Raw genomic sequence first — 21,049 nt, 5'->3', positions numbered from 1 at the left:
AGAGTGCAAATAAATCAATTTTCAGTTAATAAACATCGATGTTTTCTCACTGCAACTTTGAAAGTATCATCCCAACTTATCTACAAATCAATACCAATCTTGCTTGAGATTTCTTGCTAACGATAGAAGAAAAAACTCGATATTAGAGCAACAATTTAGCAATACAAATAACCCACAATTCCGACGTTTTAATTCTTTTGATCGGAGTGTTATAGCCCTAGGTTTATAGCAAGAAGTTAAGCCAAATCTCACAATTTGATAAGGAATTCCTGCTAAAACGTAGCAGCCCCAAACTCGGAATTACAGCATCAATTAGAACATAAATAGCCCATATTTCTGACGTTTGATTTTCTTCGATTCGAGATGTCTAACCTTATGGAGAGTTTTTACTTGATGTCAAGCTACACTCCCAGATTTTTTTTTCCGATTTCCCACTGAAAGGTAGGAGCCCAAAAATTGGGATTAGAGTAACTAATTAGCCCATACATAGCACATAATTCTACCGTTTATTTTTTTTCGATCGGACCATTCTAACCATATGGGGGGTTCTAGCTTGATATCAAGCTGGACTCGCCCACTTTGAACCCGATTTCCCGCTAAACAGTAGGAGCCCAAAAATTGGGTTTAGAGCAACTAATTAGCCCATAAATAGCCCATAATTCTGGCGTTTGAATTTTTTCGATCGGATCATTTTAACCATATGGGCGGTTCTAGCTTGATATCAAGCTGGACTCGCCCACTTTGAATCCGATTTCCCGCTGAACAGTAGGAGCCCAAAAATTGGGATTAGAGCAACTAATTAGCCCATAAATAGCCCATAATTCCGGCGTTTGAATTTTTTCGATCGGACCATTCTAACCATATGGGGGGTTCTAGCTTGATATCAAGCTGGACTCGCCCACTTTGAATCCGATTTCCCGCTGAACAGTAGGAGCCCAAAAATTGGGATTAGAGCAACTAATTAGCCCATAAATAGCCCATAATTCCGGCGTTTGAATTTTTTCGATCGGACCATTCTAACCATATGGGGGGTTCTAGCTTGATATCAAGCTGGACTCGCCCACTTTGAACCCGATTTCCCGCTAAACAGTAGGAGCCCAAAAATTGGGTTTAGAGCAACTAATTAGCCCATAAATAGCCCATAATTTTGAGATATGTTCCGGTCGTTTTGGTGTTGGTGGTTGGTCTAACTTGACACGCGTGAAGTTCTGACATAGTGAGAGGCAAAGAAACTCACTATACATAAGCACCCCGAATAGGGAGAGGTGCAGATACTCACTTCAATCAAAAAAATGAAATGAAATCTTTGAGTTTTACGTCCCACGGTTATGCCGGTTAGGCTAAAGGAGACGGTGATTATGAGAAAATGAATGAAATGGTGGAATGAAGAAAGTGGGAGGAAACGGGAGAACCCCGAGAAAACCCACGCACACGGTGTTTGTCTACCACAAAGTTCACTTGGCGGGAGCAGGATTTGAACCCGGGACCCCATGCACCAGAGGTGAACGCTCTACCACTGACTCCCACCCTTAAACCTTCACCACTGCCGAAACAAAAAAATACGTGTCGATTAGTTTTCGATATTCTACAAGTGTACAAAGTTTCATTCAGATCGGAGAGTGACACTTCCGTAAGTCTCCTTGTAAGTAACATTTTAAGACAAAAAATAACAAACTTCACTCACTATTCTTTTTTTCTAAAACAACTTGTTCATAATTTGGCCGTTAAATTTGATTACATTGTCTTATCAATTGAAAGCTATTAACAACATATATATTAACAAATGCATAATTCTGGACAGTCACATTACGTTATATCTACTCATTTTTTGCTCATATTTTAATGAAATTAAAGCAAAATCACATAAGTAGTAGAACTTCCATATCTTCGGATCACTGGATATCGTGAAGCGAACTACAGACTTCTGATCGAGAGGTATGCGAACGATTCTGAAACATTATTCACCTCAAGAAATGCTAAAATGTCAGCGTCAGATACTTTCTCTTAGGCTGCCAGCAATGTTGATCTTCGCTTTAAAGCGTAATTTTCATTGTCGGAGACTTCGCTGGAGATGAATAGATATTCTCTTTCTCTTTCACTCTTCTCCGCAATATTTCTGGAAGTCGTTTACAGTTCGTACTTGGCACGTTTAAATAGACAGATAAATAAATAAATAATAAAAAAGAACAAAAGATCCATAGAAATGACTTTATGACTTTACCAATGTGGATGAAATGGTATAATATGTACTCTATTTACTTGCTCCGTTTAGTAATAAAAACTGAAGAATGATCTCACTGTGCCTTATCAATGTACATACGAACGGACAAACACAAACGTGATGAACGTTGCTGGAAAATGGGTTTGTAACGTTCGCCTGGAAGTATGTAGCATTCGCTCTGAAATTTATGACAGCCCTACGGATCACCAATTTTCTACCATAACCGAAGGTTGTAACAATTATGAATCACTTCCAGATCACTTGTATGCAGCCAAGGAGTGTCGCTACGTTCCTTTGTATTAGATTCCCCGTGTGTAGTCTGTACGCAACAGGAAAGCTCATCTACTTTAACGTAGCTTCATGAAGACAATAGGCCGGATGAAATATGTATAGGATGACCATTTCTCTTCTTTGTTACACTGATTTTAAGGAAGCTCATTGCACAAAGTATGCCACAATACCATGACCGTCCACTTACCATCCGTCGAACATGATACAATTTACGCTAATTTGTCTTTTATGATAGAATGTGTTGTGATTGAGGTTTCGTGTATACGGGTCTTACCGTTAGATTTCATCCGCAAAGTATCGTTGACGGTCGATTAAATTGTTCACCTTCCACTTTACCATTACATTGGTTTACTAGTATTCTTTGCTCACGTATCTGTGTTTCTGGCTTAAGTTCTACTCCGGGAATGTTCTATGGTGAATATTTAAACACTGACCTTTATTGTAACCGACCACGATAGCACGCACACACGTCTTTCTGGTAGACAATCCTTTCATAGTTAGGCTCTGCACGAAAAAGGAACATGATATGTCTTTCTCAGTACTGGCTGAGTTTTGGCGCAGTTTCACTGCTACGTGCATTTGAGCCCACAGCATGTTGGAGTAAAATACTTACTAATGAGCCACATGCAGCACTTCTTGTAACTCGTACCTCCGTGTAACAGTATGCAATCAAAATCGTTCGCATATACTCCGTTTAGTCTTTTTAAGTATTCGTATAAGAGTAGATAACGTGAAAACGGTAATTAAAACACAATAAATATAAGCCTAAGAGAATAAGAACAGGAACTATCCCATTACAAAAAGGGGAACAAGAAAGATAAGCAGATGAAGCAAAATAATTTTGATTTGATGAGAATTTCGAATATTAGATGGAAAGACCATGAAAAATACGAACCAATAATGTTCTACTCCAATAGGGAGAAGAAAGCAAGGCTATTTAACTTTTACTTAGAAAATAAGCTGATAATATAGGTTATATGGTCATCTAGTTCAAGAGTCCATTCGAGACCCCAAATAAGTATATACAGATCAAGGATAGGTTTTGAAATATTTTAAACCCCAAGATTGTCTTTTGATCAGATTATTTTTAAGATCACTTTGTGGTACGCAGATTCTAATCTTGGTGAAACTAGGGAGACGAATATGTGAAAACAAGGTTGCATAAAAAAAAAGAAAAGAAAAGAAAGAAAAGAAAAAAGAAAGCCCCCGTGTAGCGTAGTCGCTAACGCTCTCGATGCGAGCGGTCCCGGGTTCGACTCCCGGTGGAGTCACTCGATCCAGAAAGTGCAAAAAGCTTTTTCAGGCCAACCATCCTGGCCTCATTCACATCAGGCAAATGCCGGTGCGGTACCTAACATATAGGTCCCAGGCCGCTTCCTTCCTTCCCTTCCCCCGGATAGTGTGCTCACCGAGAGACGTCACCCGTTAAACATGACGGGCTAACATGGCCGTAGATGATGAAAGCTCAGAAATCTAAATCCTAAACAAAGGAAATGGGAAATATGATTATTAGTCCACCAGCGAACGAGTGCGGGCGGCCGATTTTGGAACTAAAATACAAACAACAGTGTTTCTAACCGGATCACTTGTAATTAATCTATCACAGTTGTTTTTGCCCTATTCATAATAAACCACTTCACGCATATGTTCAAGTTAAGACAAACACAATTTCAAAAGTTATGGAAGTTATTTTCAGAACATTTTAAGGGACTGAAAAAAAAAAAAAAAAAAAGTACATACACCTTCGATATTAATATGACAATAACTTGCGAATAAACTAACCTCAGTGTTGTACAAAGGAACACTGAGAACTTCGTAGCATTAGAGTGTAAGGAATTCCTAATTCATCTGTTAACGAAACCTCGAAGTTCATCTTTGTGAATCAAAGTTATACTTTGGCAACTGCGCTTTCATTGTTTAAAGCAAGTTCTATTGTGTAGTTTTGAGATAAGGCGTCTTCGAAATTGCTACCAATTTGGACCATGTGATCGATCGATTGACAGTACCTTCAGTAACAAATTTGCATTGAGATTATTTTCGGATGTGCTGCAGAAGACTGGTGAGAGAGAAACTGATAATCTAACCGCCTCCGAAGGAGATTTGAATCCGCCCCTAATTAAGAAGGTAGATAAAGATAACTTTCTCTGATATCTAACCTGTCATTATTTAGCATGGTTTGGTAATTTAAAAATCCAGTATTTCTACCATATTTTGAAAAAAAAAATATTTAAAAGAAATAAACCCAATGTTACATTGAGGCGGTAGGGGAGCGATTAAAATTTAAAGTGGGGAGCCTGACAATTGATTTCTTATAGCTCGTGAAATTCAGAAAAAATGAATTTCATATTAAAAAAGAAATATAAAATACATTTTCAGGGTAACTTACATTCATTACGTTATTATAAAGTTAATGGTACTTTTGAAATTGATTAGAGTGAATAGATATGTATTTAAGTAACAAAACCACTTGCGTAAGTTTTTCAAAATATCAAGTTAGAAGAACGAAGTTTGTCTTCCACTGCTATCTCATTGCTCAAAGATACCGGCGATGAAACAATTGGCTGGAAATCTACGTAGCACATTTTAGTACTTACACTTGAAATAAAAATACAGCTGTTTAAAGACGATTGATTACCTTTGTCTTTGAATTTCATATGTGCACACAGGATTTGTTAAACAAGACCGTACATCTGATATGTTTGAACTATATGCAACTTATGCTCACGGGCTAGACTCAGTCTTCTGAAGTCAATCGACAAATGATTACGTATTACAGACACAAAGACAAAACTAGGCTCCCAAGTTTCAAAATTATATTGTGTATGAAAACAGATAATAGAATTAATTCTTTGTCACAAGAGACCTAGGGTCTGAAAGAAATTCAGAGGGAGTTCAAAGGGAATTTCTATACTCATAAATAAAAGTTGTGAATTTATTGTATATTGAACCAATGATATTTATGCTTACATTACCCATACGCTGATCTTTTATCAATACTTTTATTTCACATTTACCAAAAGGCTGGATTACGATAATAATCCTAAAAGAAAGATGCATTGTAATCAGCTTTTACAAGGCAATCCCGAAAGACAAGCTATACAATCCCGTAGCCCTTTAACAAATTAAGGAAAATTTCTTCTTCACTTCCTTTTCCCCAAAAGGGTTCACATTCATCGAAAAAATGAAATGAAATTTCTTTAGTTTAACGTCCCATGATTATGCTCTTTATGCTAGAGGAAAGTGAAACATTGTAAAATTAATTGTTGGGCTCTCACAAAACCACGTACAACAAAGACACATGCGCTAGCCAATGGACCAACGGAGAGAACTTCCACAGTTCTCGAGTGGAAACGTATCGGAATTCTTTCTTGGCTACAACTCAAGAAAATAATTTAGTTGTAAATCGATAGACCTACATTAAAACAAATACAAGCATCGCGAGCCTTAACTTGATTTAAACTTAGGCCTACAGTTACAAGATATTGCGCAAGTACCCTAAGCTACCAACCTATAATTAATCTTTTAGTCATTAACATCTTATTACTGAGTTTTACAGGTTTCTACTGTTTTATAATGAAATCAAATAAAACGTAATCAATTTTTTTTATATAATCTGCTTAATACACGGTAGAAACTCACTTTATCTTGTTCTTAAATTGTTAATTTCCATGCATATGCCATTATCCACAATACATCTGCATCACTGCAGGAATAACCATTACTGCATTCAATAACAACTATATAATTTATGGAGTTCTTTATTAAGCGAAACAGATTAGGCTACTTATAACATGTAAACTGCAACTTTTGAAAATCGTTGGATACACTGCAGAGTGACGCTCTCCGTTCCCCTGTCCCATCGCGCTTACCTAGAAACTGATGTAAACACTATACTAGCGCCCTCCACGAAAAACCGCACTAATATCCTGGTCAGGTAATAGCGAATTACGAAAGAAAACAGAAACATAATATAAATGTAAATATGTCCAAACAGCATAATTAGCAAATGCACAGAAATATAAGCGAATGTAAAGAAAGATGAAATTAGTGGAAATAAGGAGAAAAAAGATATTTGGAAGTAAACACGAGAAGATCATTAGACGAACATGATCAAGTTTTATAATATTGTTTATCTTCTTGATGTATAGACTTCCCAGCTAAAACTACACAACGCAGAGCGTGTTGATAATTATTAAGCACAGTAAAGTTTTAGGTAAATCAGCATATAAATAAATCACAAATAAAAATCAACAGAGGCTCAGTATTAAAGAGGACACGAAAGTAGCCAAGGAATTAATTCAAGAAAATTCTTCGCGATTTGAATAAAAAGAAGTTATATATTTCGTAATAAAATACATTAAATGGTATATGTCATAACTAGGATTCGGATGTTTGCATACTTGCATGTTTTTTTTCTCTGATGTACCAGAAATATGTCCTAATAGATATCCGTTATCTGCTGATATATAGGGTCTGTCCTGAACGTAAGGAGATTAAGTATAGAAAAAAAACTTTATTTGACAAAATCTTTCAATACATTTATTATTTTTTAAGAACTTTGAGCACTGACACAGCGACCCAAGAAATTTTCCCAATGTTTGTAGGCGTCTTGGAAGTATTTTTCTGAAATCTCGTTGAGCATCTTTATCGTGGCCTTTTGGTCGTCTTTCATGGTGTCGTATCGGCGTTCTTTCAACGCCCTTTTCATCCTTCAAAACAGGAAGTCATATGGAGAGGGGTCGGGGCTGGGAAAACGTGGTCATGTCCTTTCCGGTCAAAAACTCTGTAAAAACATCTTGCGCATTTGAAAATGTCGCGTTACTATTTCAAGAACTTGCGTTTTCGGAACCCCTAACTCATCTACAACAATACAAACACTTAAACGCCAGCCAGTGTTCAATAAAGCACGAACACAATTAACAGTAACGTCCGTAACCGTCGTCGATGGGCTCCCGGACTGTTCCTTGTAGTGGACGTCTTCTCGGTCTTCTGCAAAGGCTTTGTGTCATTTGAATAATCGTGATCTGTACAAAGCATCGTTGTCGATGCCGTCTTTATCATTCGAACGTCTCGGTAGGGAACTTCCTCAGTTTAATGCAAAACTTTACCGCTAGCCCTGCTCCAACGTTCGTTCTATTGTTGTAACGCGGGGATATACTTTCGAGCCTGTCCACTCGCAACGACTGTCAAAGCCAAGTCAGCTCTGTCGTGTTAAAAGTTGACAGTTTCTTCATCAGTTTCCCGATCAAGCGCAAGCGTCTAAATGATTTCCAGACATTCTGTCCCCTCCTTATTTCGTTGGCGTTTACCCAAATAATTACGTACAGATTGATAGCTTACTATGACCCCGTTTGCGAACTGACGTGACCCTACACGTGTACAATTACACCTTCGGACGAATCTCATAAAAAGTATTATTTAAAAAAATAACCAAACTGTGCTACATGGCCACTAAAAATTACGAATGCTATCTAAACAAATCAGGGCAGGAATGCAGCAGAGAAAAGCGCGATTTAGCGTGTTAGCGACGGCATATATGCACACAGACAAAGATAGTGGAAAAGACACTATACAGTAAAACCTATCAACTTGCCCACCTCTCTCAAGTTGGCCACCTGCTTACCTCGGACTGGTTCGTCTTGAACCTTCATTTTCCCACAAGACAATCGTTACTTATTAGTCTGTAAGTTGGTCACCTGTTTATCTTGGAAGTTGGCCGCATTGAAACAATGTTACTCTATGATGTTAATGATAAATTTACGTGCATATCTTGGCCACGCAAAATACCGTTTTGTTATTTTTCTTAACTCTTTCGTATATCCATATGAGAGACAGATGTTCTGTATTTGTGACTGAAGACGAAGACGTATAAATTCTCACGATTTGTTCTCGAAGGTCAATGGTCAGAACACTACCCTGATAAAGGGGTGGTGAAGAAATATGTGAATAAGAAAAAGCACGTACAGGAAGTCAGGAAATGGTTGTGCGTATTTGTTTAACCTGTCTGTTTTGGTCAAACCATTAGCTATATCGGCTCCCTTCATTAGTGGGGAGCGTTAGTAATTCCTTAAAATTCTCAAGGTTAAAGCTAACCATCTCAATTGTCCACTATTGGCACCTGACGGCTTGCTGAAAAGTAGCGGAGGTTTTGAGACATGAATTCCCTAAAGATTTTCTCAAAACATCTTTTGCTCCGAGGGAAACACTTGTAGCTCATTAACAGGATGTAGTTAACTACAAAATCAGAATGTGCACATGTGCCAAAAAGATTAATAAACCACCATGAATAAATTTGTTAATAATAACTGATTCACTATTTTTCGAAAGGTATCTGCAGAAAATATCTGTCACTGTTTAATCAGTTCAGATGAAAGTTTCTTACTCTATAGACAGCAAAAGAACCATTTCTGATTTCGGTGTGTGTGTGTTCAGTGATCTCTGTATTCAGTGGAAGGGCACATGTTGAGTTCATGAATTCATAATGGATTCAAAATGTAGAAAGTTGAATGAATTGTGCGTGAAGAAGAAAAGAAAGTGTTAGATTTGATAGATAAAGGTGTGAATCAACGCTCAATATCTGTACAATTTGGGGTATCAAAATCTACAGTAGGGAACATTAATAAAAACAAGGACTCAATTTATTAAGGCCTGAAAAGAAAACTACAATAATGACAGGAAAATAATTATATATTGTTACGATTACTCTATAACATTACCTACAAGTAGATGTCGTGCCATTGCTTATTAAAATTTTACAATCAAGTAATACTAGAAATCCTATTCTGAAAATACACCAATCAGCCTTAGTTTCTGTGAGTTGGCCACTTTTCAATGGAACCGATGGTGGTCAACATAGACAGGTTTCACTGTATATTACATAAACACAGCGCACTTGTATAGGTTAAAGCCTTTGTGCCGCAGAGTAGTTTCAACATGTTCAGGTTACAAACGCTAACATTTTGTCATTCATCAGGAAATTCACTGGACCTATTCTCCGGCACTTAACCCAAAATAAACAAGTTTAATGTGTTGCCTTGAAATAATAAAAGTGCATCTCGTTGGTACTATTTTAAGTGGAGGCATGCTGACGTTAGACATGAGGGTGCAATGAAGCAATCAGGCTAGTTCCCCATATTGAAATACGGCAGTTCCATTTGACGGGTGTAAAATCTTTTTTTCAATTTTATAGGAACATATGTTTGTGGGGAACTGTCTCATACAGTCACGGTGCTGAAAGAGATGTTACACTCCCAATGAACCAACTGATCAGTCTTAGAACTATCAGTTTGAGGAAAGATGATTGGTTTGTGAACTGTGAAAGGTCTCTATTGATCCACAAGCCATGCATAGAGCAATTTCCACGTAATCCAAAATAGATTAAAGCCACAAATCTGCGTATAAAAGTTGATCGCTCGCTGAACTATTGTGACCAATAGAATAATTAAACTTGATTTTTAACTTCCAAAAATTGTGCTTCTAGGTTTCTAATACGGGTTCGAAAGACTCGTGAATATATTCTTAAAAAAAAAAAAAATTTAAAAATATAGACTGAAGCAATCGTTAAAGGTCAGACACGAACTAGTTGAAATGCTCATTCTCTGAACGAGAAGAATAAGTTCATGGAAATATTATTTGCGAAATATTCAAACCTCTTTCCCCATAGAATAGCATATCAATCGAAGTGAAATGAAAAAGATCCAAGTGAATCCAACTGGTAACTATCTTCTAGATTTATTTTAAGCACCTAAAATACTTACTCACTTTGGTCAGTTTATGAACCCAAAATGGGAAATTAAGATATTGTAGCAGTTGCCTTGCCTTCTTTGCTACATTGTTAGAGTTGAAATTTCCGAAAAGGATGGACCATGTCGTCACAGATATGTGAGGAGGAGTTTAAATGCCGAGTTTCATCTTCCTATGATGACAGATTCGTCAGAAACTCTCTTCGGAGTATATTTTTAATACTCCTTTCCTCGCTTAGAACATGTATTGTATGAAAGCATCATGAGAAAAACCCGGCCAGAGTTAACTAATAAGGGGAAAACAGACTTTGCTAAATGAACTTCGGGGCCATCCTTCGCGAAGCAGTAGTGCACATTTAAAATGTTAATATTACAAACTGGAGGAGCGCAATAGCCAGAAATATTGGGAAAAGCATCTTAAAGATTCCAACTCATTACATGTATGACACGACTCGAAGTTATAAAATGACAGCGTGGCAGAGTTATGAGGATCCTCGACTCCCGTGCAAAGGATCCTGGGTTCGATTCCTGCTCGTATATATATATATATATATATATATATATATATATATATATATATATATATATATATATATATATATATATATATATATATATATATATATATATATATATATTGCTTTAACCAATAAAGTAGTCATTTGTAACTACAAGTAAAATATTAATTCATCATATGTATTGTATTAAAAACACTGAAACCTACTGATTATTAACACGTTTTACACGTACTAAGGGGTAATAAGAGACAGGGCTCTCACTGCTCATGCAAATAGAATAGCAAATGAGTAAGAGTTTTAAGAAACATCTTCAGACAATTCTGAACAATTTACTTTTTTCAGATCAGAAATATGTATATATGTTCCCGAAATATCAAGATTTAAAAAATGAAATTCAATAGTTCGTTTGGAAAATTTAGTTGCCTGAGTATTAAATATCAAGAACCATTAAAACGAAGTATAGTTGAGTTTTACGTAATCTAGATACATCATGGATAAAACTCACTCTACCAGATAAAAAACAATGCTGACAAGAAATTTTCTGGAGAATGTCGAAAATGAACTTAAAAAGTGCCTAAACTCGCAATAAAGAAAAAACACTGCATTTGAAAAACAGTTTTAGCTAACTTAAATGGTTTGAAAAAGCTAATAAATTGTAATCATACAAGAAGAGAACATTAAAAAAAAAAGTTGTACAACTATTGTTGATTAAATTTTTTGTAAAAGTACCCTATGTAAGAAACTACATTTTCGAAAGATATGTAAGATGAATATTAAACCTTTTACGATATACAGGCGAACGAACCAATGAAAAATGTACCAAAGAGTTTGGAAATATTATGCTAGCCTATGTAAACTCCAAGTTAACATTTAAAAAAACTCATAAATTTAATTTAAACTTTAGTGTAACTTAATTATAGTAGGTAGGCTTATTAATTATCTTAGGTTGGGCCATTTAAACATAGGAAAAATGTATAGGCCAAAAAGAACTGTTGGCATATAGGCATGAGTTTAACAAATGTTTAGAATAGTCCTACAAACACCTAGGCCTGCCAAAGAAGAGGATACTTAATCTTTCTGTTTTGATTTCAAAAGTCCTTTTTCACTTTGCTATAAACACAACGAATTTTTGGAGCTATCCTCTGGAAATCTGGAATGGCCCATTTCCATCCAGTTTGATAGATCCATAAAACACAAATCTGGATGTCACTGTTTGAATGTCATTACAGGCAGGCTAATTGAAACCATTTAGTTCTTTATTCAGAAGTTTAACCTTACACGGTTCTTCATCTGGGAAAGCAATACCCCTTTCAACATACCAGTCAAAATCGTAGTAAACAGCGTAATACATTTCTAAGCAAGATACTGCTCTGGTTGGATCAATTTCTTCTAAAAAACTTTCACCACTTTATGATGAAATTAGTTGATTCAAAGCATATTCCCCACTGTCACCATCTATGCACAGACTCTGACTGGATTGCCAGAGTAGGAATTTTCCTATCTACTTTCTATATACAAAAAACTAGCAGGTTATATTCGTCACATGCGCTAAATAAGCATAAAGTTGAAGTGGGGTAATTATTACCCCTTCAAAATTTCTAAAAGGGAGACATGCCCTCAATTGACCTGAAATACAGTGTTTCAGCATTTCTCAAAATTTCACATCAATCCTCATAATCTTAGTCACAAAGTTACACAGCAGTCATTTCCACATTTTTAACTCACTTTTCACAATAAAATTTTAATTTAAAACAGTCACGAACTTTCGTGGTAAGTTCAAAGTGAAGGTGTTTTTGCAAAGCGTGACAACAATATAAAAATTCATATTAGTTCATAAATACAATTGGGTTAGGAAAGTAAAGGTATTGACGTTTTCATTACTTATTGTTGTCATAATTTTGATTTGATATTTAGGATATTCTTTGGCAGTGTCTCTTATAACCCCGGCCTCCCCTACTTCCAGAATATCGAATCACACCTTAAACTGTAACCATGTTTTTCCTTTTTACTGGAATCCTACCTGATGAATGAAAAAATAAAAAAGAAGTAGGACGAAGATTCGAACACGGGTCGCGAGAATGGGAATTCTACATGGATCCAAAGAGGTACGGAACAAGGTACACAAGTCAAGCACTCCAAAAATATACGGCGATAACCGTAATCTTCACGTTGTGAAAGAACGTTGTTTTTTATCCTTTTTATTAAGTTTTACGATATTTCTATAGTGTTTTATGTTAACTGCAAAGCGGGAGATAATGTAGTTATCGATTTGGTTAGGGATTGAGCTTATAAAACCTTTAAAACATTTAATTAAATCGCGAGGTGGTAGCAAGGAATGTATAACGATTCCATTCTCATAGTAAGGGGCAAAAGACATTATCCTGAGGAAAATATGCATAAACTTATGTGACAGAGAATACACATATTGCCAACAAAAAGCAGTGCATAAACCACAAATTAATTTAAAAACACAAACCTTATGCTGCTTGACCACTAAATAGCACGAATGGTATCTAATCGAATCGGGGCAGAAATGCAGCAGGCAGGCCAGAGCGAAGCAAGGGGGAGCGTCGGTAGGGAGTAGGGGCGCCAGCAACAGTGGACATACGCATAAATTAGGACAGTGGAAAAACGCTTTATAAGCATAAAAACACATGTCTTACAAGTGGCAAGCTTTACAACACTTATATGATAACTCAGTGCACTGCCTTTACATGGCACTACAGAGTCAGTCCATATATAATCATCGAAATTAGAAAAAAATCCCCAGTCGACCATCAGGGATTTTGATGAAATTTGGCACACAGGTACCTACATCCCTCGTAAGAAAGCCTGTAATTTTTTATTCTCCTGTCTCTACCAGTTCCTGAGAAATTAACTTAGAAGCGAGGCAGTCCGCATCATGACTTGCCGAACACGCTGATTGTTTAAGTTTTTAATGAGCAAGAACTCGGTCATTAATTATGTTACATGGGTCAAACTTTTTCTGCAATAAATATATGCATCGTTGTAATGAAGTAATATGTTGAAAGCGGCATGACCATTTTATGTTCGGATATATAAACTATCAAATTCAGCACTTTTTTACATTACCGTTTATAAAGCTCATTTTTTAACATGTCACAGATTTCCTACATAAAACAACAAATGCCTGTGTTTGTGTGCAGCACCTTACAGGGTAGTGAACTATATGCACCAGTAATGCAGAGCTGTTTACATTTTATTTACAGGAATTATGGAAGGTTTAAGTTGGTATCATTGCAAGAAAACAAACTTTTTGCTTATTTTCAGAGCTCTATTTAACTATGTTGACAGTTGAATATGAGTATGATATTTTGGATGAATATTGCTACTTATGTAACAAATAACTTGTGTGAATTTCAAAACCCTGATGTATTTTCTTCCATTTTAAATCATCGCCTTTGTCAACAGGTGTCGGTAGTCTTTCAGGTTTAGAACGGATATGGAGAATGGAAGTAATTTTACTTTCGGAGTCCCTCTCCACTCTGGATGAGGACAAAATCAATGAGCTTCGTGTTAACCTCGTGCCAGGACAGAAGTTGTGCTAAACATGTGTTAGATGTTTCAGTTCCAGAAACAGTAGCGGTAATGATTATAAGTATGATCCTAGCTACACACCACACACTGTTCACCAGGAGCAACTAAACGTGTCTCTCAAATCTGTAGGCTGCTCACCACTGAAAAATGTAAGTAAGAGAGACAGACAAGGATACAGCAAGAGAAAAGTGAAGCAGATAACAAATGTCGTACAGGAGAAGATGCTCTTGGAATACCGAGCACTACGTTTCTCTACTAAAAAGACATGTGACAGATATGCTAATTTCTCTATGCTTATACAGCAGCTTGTAGAAAACTATCACAAAACATTTTCCTATAAACAGAAAGTCCAAATCTTAACAATTGCTCCTGCAACTTGGAGTATCAGATAAACTGCATAGCCTTTTAGGGCCTCAGATAATTTAGTGCGAAGAGCAACGAACTTAAGATGAGAAAGGAATCCTATCACTTCACGAACAGAAGCCTCGGAAAATAATTCCCCAGGTAACAGTGAAAGACGTAGTTTCATTTATGAAAGCGATGGGTGTTCCAGAACTTGTCCTGGAATGAAAGAATGTATGTATCTGCATAAAGATGAAGGTACAGTTCAAATTCAAAAAAGGCTACTACTAATGAATATACATGAAATGAATTCTGCTAACAGAAACCCAGTTCCAAATTGGGTTTGCAAAGTTTTGTGCCTTAACATCAAAGTGATGCATTACAGTTAACGCAAATGACACTCATTCAGTGTGTGTGTGTGTCAATATCATCAAAACATGAAACTGATGGTCGGTGCCCTTCCTGGATCAGGACACAGCTACAAGACACTGCTGAACATGGCAGTGTGTGATGCAACGAGCAGACAGTGTAGGTTACATTACTGTGGCAACTGTGGAAGGAAGAAGACTGTGCAAGATTATTTAGTAAAACGTTTTGATGATCACTTACTTGAAGATGATGACTGTGTTAAATTTAAAAACTAGGTTCACACAGACCGGTTGATATTACAAATCCTACAGCTCTCTGTGAATGAGTTTTGTGACACATTGACTCAGGGAATTGATAGTCTTAGACAGCACCATTACATAGCCAAGGCTCAAGCTGCATACCTGAGTAATATAAAAACTTCACTTCAGAATGCAGAGCTCATTGTTTTACTGGGTTTTGCCGAAAATTACACTTTCGTTATACATGACAAGGTTCACGGGCACCATTGGGAGAAATCCCAGGCAACTGTGCATCCTTTCGTGGTGTACTATAATGATAATGGAACCCTGCATTGCAGTAGCCTATCCAAGGGGAGGCTATAGGGGCTATCCTATTCCACAGGTTTATTATGTTCCTTTTCACTTTGCGTGCATGTTTATTTATTTGAACGCTCAAATTCTTATTACTAATACTGAACTGTAATTCTGAACCACAGAATTCTACTATTTTGTAACAATTAATTTGATTATGTGGCACATTGTTTCTTCTTATAGTCTTACAATATATGTCTTCAAGTGCTCAATCAATGTAAATGATTTTACCTGGCGCATACCTACTTCTTTACTTCCATTCTTCATATCCGTTCTAAACCTGAAGACTACCGACACCTGTTGACAAAAGCGATGATTTAAAATGGAAGAAAATACATCAGGGTTTTGAAATTCACACAAGTTATTTGTTACATAAGTAGCAATATTCATTCAAAATATCATACTCATATTTCACTGTCAACATAGTTAAACAGGGCGATGAAAATATACAAAAAGTTGGTGTTTTGACAATGATACCAATTTTAACTTTCCATAAATCCTGTAAATAAAATGTAAACAGCTCTGCATTACTGGCGCATATAGTTCACTACCCTGTAAGGTTCTGCGCACGAACACATATTTGTTGTGTTATCTAGGAAATCTGTGACATGTTAAAAATGAGCTTTATAAACGGTAATGTAAAAAAGTGCTGACTTTGACAGTTTATATATCAGAATATAAAATGGTCGCACCGCTTTCCACATATTACTGCATTACAACGATGTGTATATTTATAGCAGAAAAAGTTTGACCCATGTAACATAATTAGTAACCGAGTTCTTGCTTTTTACAAACTTACAAAAACTAGTGTGTTCAGGAAGTCACGATGCGGACTGCCAAACTTCTATGTCAATTTCTCAGAAACAGGTAGCGGCAGGAAAATAAAACATTACAGACTTTCTTACGAAGGATGTAGGTACTTGTGTGCCAAATTTCATCAAAATCCCAGATGGTCACCTGGGGACTGTTTGATGATTTATAATGGAATAACCCTACACAGCATCATGTCTTTCTTATGAAGCACTACGTGATAAAGAGCACAATTTCCATTTCGTATTTCTACCTTATTACACATATAAAAGATAAGATTCTGATATACTTTGGTTACTTGTACAACCTTAGTGTGAAATCAAGTAACGTATTTCATTCGTGGATTTTACAAATTTCTGCCATCATAAAATGGAATAACAGCCAAAATTTCACCACAGTTTGTTCAGATACAACTCATCCCTTATTAATTTCCGCTCTACATTCTATATTTCAATCTATTACTGCAGTATACACGTTCTAGATTAGTAAGAAAGTGGGTTTGAAACAGTGTCATATGCTCTATTGCCTGTTTACCTTATATTTCATCAATACGCAAACTCCTATACTTCAGAATTTACTTCGTTTTTCTCCCTAATAAATCATCCTACACTTATAATCACTTTTCCCTTTTTCGTTCCTCTCATGCTGACACCTCGTGTAATTTTTTCATTTCTCTGTATATTTTATACTTTGGGGCCGTTATGTCCGGCATTTAACCCAAATACATATCTTAGTAATTCCTCAATGCACAATTGCACATTCACCTTAAGACGGCTTCACCGTTTTGCGTGTAAATACTTCCTCCGGAAATATGCCATAAAAACGACTGTGTAAAGAACAAAAACAAACATGTATTAGGTGGTCAGTAAAAAGCGCGAATGTATCTAACTGCATCAGGGCAGGAGAGCAGCAGCGAGCCAGAGTGGTAGCGAGGGAGTGCGTCCGTAGGGAGCAGCCATATTACCAATGGTGGGTATTTCCGCATGCGAGGATGTCGCTAAAAGCGGTCTCACTCGAGCAGACGGCTCTACCAAAAACAAAATTTATAGGTAAAATACGATGTCAAACACTTTTCGTAAAAGAAGAGGAGTGTGAATATAAGTAATTTCAGTCAGTGGATATCATATTGAAGTATATTTTGAATGGAAATGAACGTATTCTAAGTGTAACTATTTACTGAAGCGGAAGAGTACAAGGGCGCGAAAAAGGTGGAAATAAACGGCGGAAATATTCTGTTCGTGTTAGCAATGGACGTTTGCGATGCACGTAATGCAATATACGATTCTATTACTAAGAATTGTGCGATAAAGAGCATAATATTACCGTGGTTTATGCATTAGCTCCTCATTTAGTGCATGCCGTGCAAGAAGAAACTGGAAAATGCAATAGATGTGTGAAAATTTGGCATTTACTCCAAAGTTGGGCGTCCGCTTTCGTCAAGTTTTTTCGCTGTTATCTCCTTTCCACACTTTCTGCAATTTGTTATTAGGTTCATTAATCCGTGCTCTTCACAAACTTTTAAAAGATTTTGCTCGTTATCAACGTATTGCTTCACAAATGTTAAGACTGCCAGTTCATTGCCCTTGTACATTCGCCATGTTGATAGCATAAATGCTCGTTTCTTACCCACAATGCAACTGTTCGGTTACCTTGCGCCAAGTAGTTCCCTCCGCTCGCCGTATAGTCCCATGTTTATAACCGCTTATATATAACAAATAAACAGATTTCTCGAGACTCTTATATATTATCAAGCACACAAACGATCAAATTATCTATATCTTTCCTGTAGATCTTAAAAATTTCGCTGGAAACGGACTCCCAACTTTAGAACTTAACCCGAAAATTTAGTAGAGCCGTCTGCTCGACTAATGCCCTAAAAGCACTAGGTTGGGTACCTTTTCTACCGATAACTTTGTGTTTCTGAAAAACAGTACTTTTCACTGTTGACTTTTTCCAATAATATTTCACATAATTAATACGATGTTAACATTTGAAAACTTAACTACCGTACTTCTCCGTTCCTTTATTTCCAATCCCTTTTTCTTTAACAGAAAATTCACATCCTCACAATCGGAAAGCCACATCCATTACATACAACTAGAATCTTTGAATTTCCTCATTACACCATAATCTCTGACGTCAGCATGCCTCCCACAAAATAGTACCAACAACAGGCACCGAGTTCACTCGAATAGACGGCTCTGCCAAGTGGAAAATTTATAGATAAAATTCGATGTGAAACAAGGAATGAGAATGCGAATATAAGTAATTATTGTCAGCGCACAGCATATTGAAATTAATTTTGAGTGATAGTGAAAGTATTGAATGAGTAAGTGTTGCTCTTCCACTATCCCTCGTATATGTGTATACATCTCCCTCGCTAAAGCGCCTACTCCCTATGGACGCAACCCCTCGGATCCACCTGCTGCGTTCCTGTCTTGAGTAGGTCTGATAGTATTCGTGCTCTTTAGTGTCCACTTAGCACAAATTGGTTCGTGTTTTATGCAGTGTTTTTTTATGTCAAACGTCCACACTCCAAAGCTCTAACCTAACCTGAAAATGTACGAAATGTGTCCTGCCCAGGCACTTTCTAACACTTGAAAGTACCACATTATACCTCTCTTGTCACCGTGAATTTCATGAAAAATAACCAATTCACTTTTTCTTTCCTGTAAAGTTTACATATTTTTTCCAATTCTACACCTACTCCCCGCCAGTTATAGTTAACCTATGTTACATATTTCAGGACCTAATCTCCGACACTTAAACCCAAGCTTAGAGCACTTGCCATGGTTTCACACTATACTTGTGAATATAAAATACAGTTTCCTACATTGCGCACCAACACCCAATTGGTAAATATCGTGTTTTAAATGCACTCAACTCATTTTAACCTTAGTATTGCACTTAGTGACACTTGTAAACAAATAATAATGGTTTCCTACATTGTGCAGAGAAGCTTCGCCAGTGAAAATTAATATCCTAGATAGTCTTCTTTCATATGTACTCACTCATTTTAACCGTAAAATTATCAATTTTTCGACAGTATATTTACTATCTGACCGAAATTTCAAAGACATTTTTCAGGATAGCGATGCCTATAGGATAAACTGCGTTTCAATGCATTGATAATGTTTACATGTCATGCATTATGATTATCATATTTTTACTCTCTTTTTTCTTGCTTCACTTCATCTGAACTCAAGCTTCTGAAAGAATATTCCCATAGTTCCAATATTAGTCGACGATAGAGGAGCTATTCTTCATGCACAAACAATTAAATAAAAGTTAATGCAACGAAGATCAATGTCACATGATTAAAACAGTAAACATCACGTCATCTTCTGAAGTAAACTGCAGTTTCATTTCCAGACAAATCACCAAAATATACAATGACATACATAAATATTTAACAAACCTTTCCTTGTTCGTCTATCTCTTCCATCTTCTGTTTTGACTACCTGAACAAAATAATTTCTACTAACTTTCTAATTCACAGCTTCCTTTTCTTTATAAACTTGGCCTTCAACACGTACTCAAATCTTTCGCATTCTGATTCTCAAATGTTCTTCTGAGTCATTTGTCATTGTGTATCATAGTTGCAAGCCACTCGTACTAATAACTCTTGTTTTTTTTTAAATCATGCTATAAGGTATTTCATATGATAGCCGTGGCCACACTAATCATTACTTTTTCTTATCCGAACGACTCTTGTTCTTCACTTTACTCACCATTACCAGCATAAGGCCCGTATTTAGAAATTTCTCCTAAATTTCTTCCCTAACTCGCAGTGGCGTAGCACATTTTTGCGTCCCCCCCGGCAAAGTATAGAGAAGAGACCCTAGTTGTAAAGCCGATAGAAGTAAGGTTGAAGTTCTACTTCTTTAAATCTTTATTCATCGCAAGACTTCGGGGCCCCGTATACGTCGCCCCCCCCCGCAATGCGGGGTTGCGGGGGCAGCTCCTAATTAACCTAGAGAGATGATTTAGGTGTTTATTTCTTTAGGAAGGATGAAACTTTCCAACGGTATGCATTTCATCCACATCGAGGGTTCCGCAGCGATTCGATGTTTTGGTTCCCCCTCCAACTCAACATTTGGGGGGAAACTTCCCCCAAAGGAGCAACAAGCATAAAAAGTGGCATCAATAAAGGTAAATGAACATACTAACTAATGATATCCTGAGTGGCCATTGGGTTTGCGAGGTGTAAATGGGATTGGGATTGAATTTACCCTTTTATTTAGTGTATATTTTCTTATAAAAACATATAATTTGAAAATTGAGGTACGCTGGTTACACTGATATTTGCCGTGCGCCGAAAAAAAAAAATAATGTCACATGTTCGCCAGACATTCGGAACAATCACATAAAAATGAAAGGAACATACAATAGCAAAGGAAAAAAATCGGACATCGTACCTACGAGAATCATCCTGTATATATATTTTTCGATGGACTCTGCCGTTGGCACCTCTGGTGACGCCTTTGTCACAAAGGCACGACATTCAAAAGCTAATGGGACACAGCTTCCAACAAGGTAACTTTTGTGCCTCCTGTGTCCAACCAGTAAAAGATGAAGAAAAAAGTAAAAGAAAGTCGGAAAAATACA

At 36.7% G+C, this 21,049-nt stretch overlaps 1 protein-coding gene across 1 annotated transcript in view; it reads right to left on the bottom strand.

Moving 5' to 3' along the window:
• LOC145666570 (TBC1 domain family member 15-like) overlaps positions 1 to 20,015 on the bottom strand; it is a gene marked incomplete at its 3' end in the record, with an annotated part of 77,998 nt that extends 57,983 nt beyond the window's left edge. The window contains 1 exon segment of the mRNA XM_081733920.1: positions 19,860 to 20,015. Within this exon segment, the coding sequence (XP_081590046.1) occupies positions 19,860 to 19,886 (27 nt within the window).
• Positions 20,016 to 21,049: the final 1,034 nt, after the last annotated feature.

This window comes from Thermobia domestica, chromosome 12 (assembly GCF_964235325.1).
Source record: "Thermobia domestica chromosome 12, izTheDome1.hap1.1, whole genome shotgun sequence".
Lineage (NCBI taxonomy): Eukaryota > Metazoa > Arthropoda > Insecta > Zygentoma > Lepismatidae > Thermobia > Thermobia domestica.
This window is presented reverse-complemented; position numbering and strand designations above follow the sequence as displayed.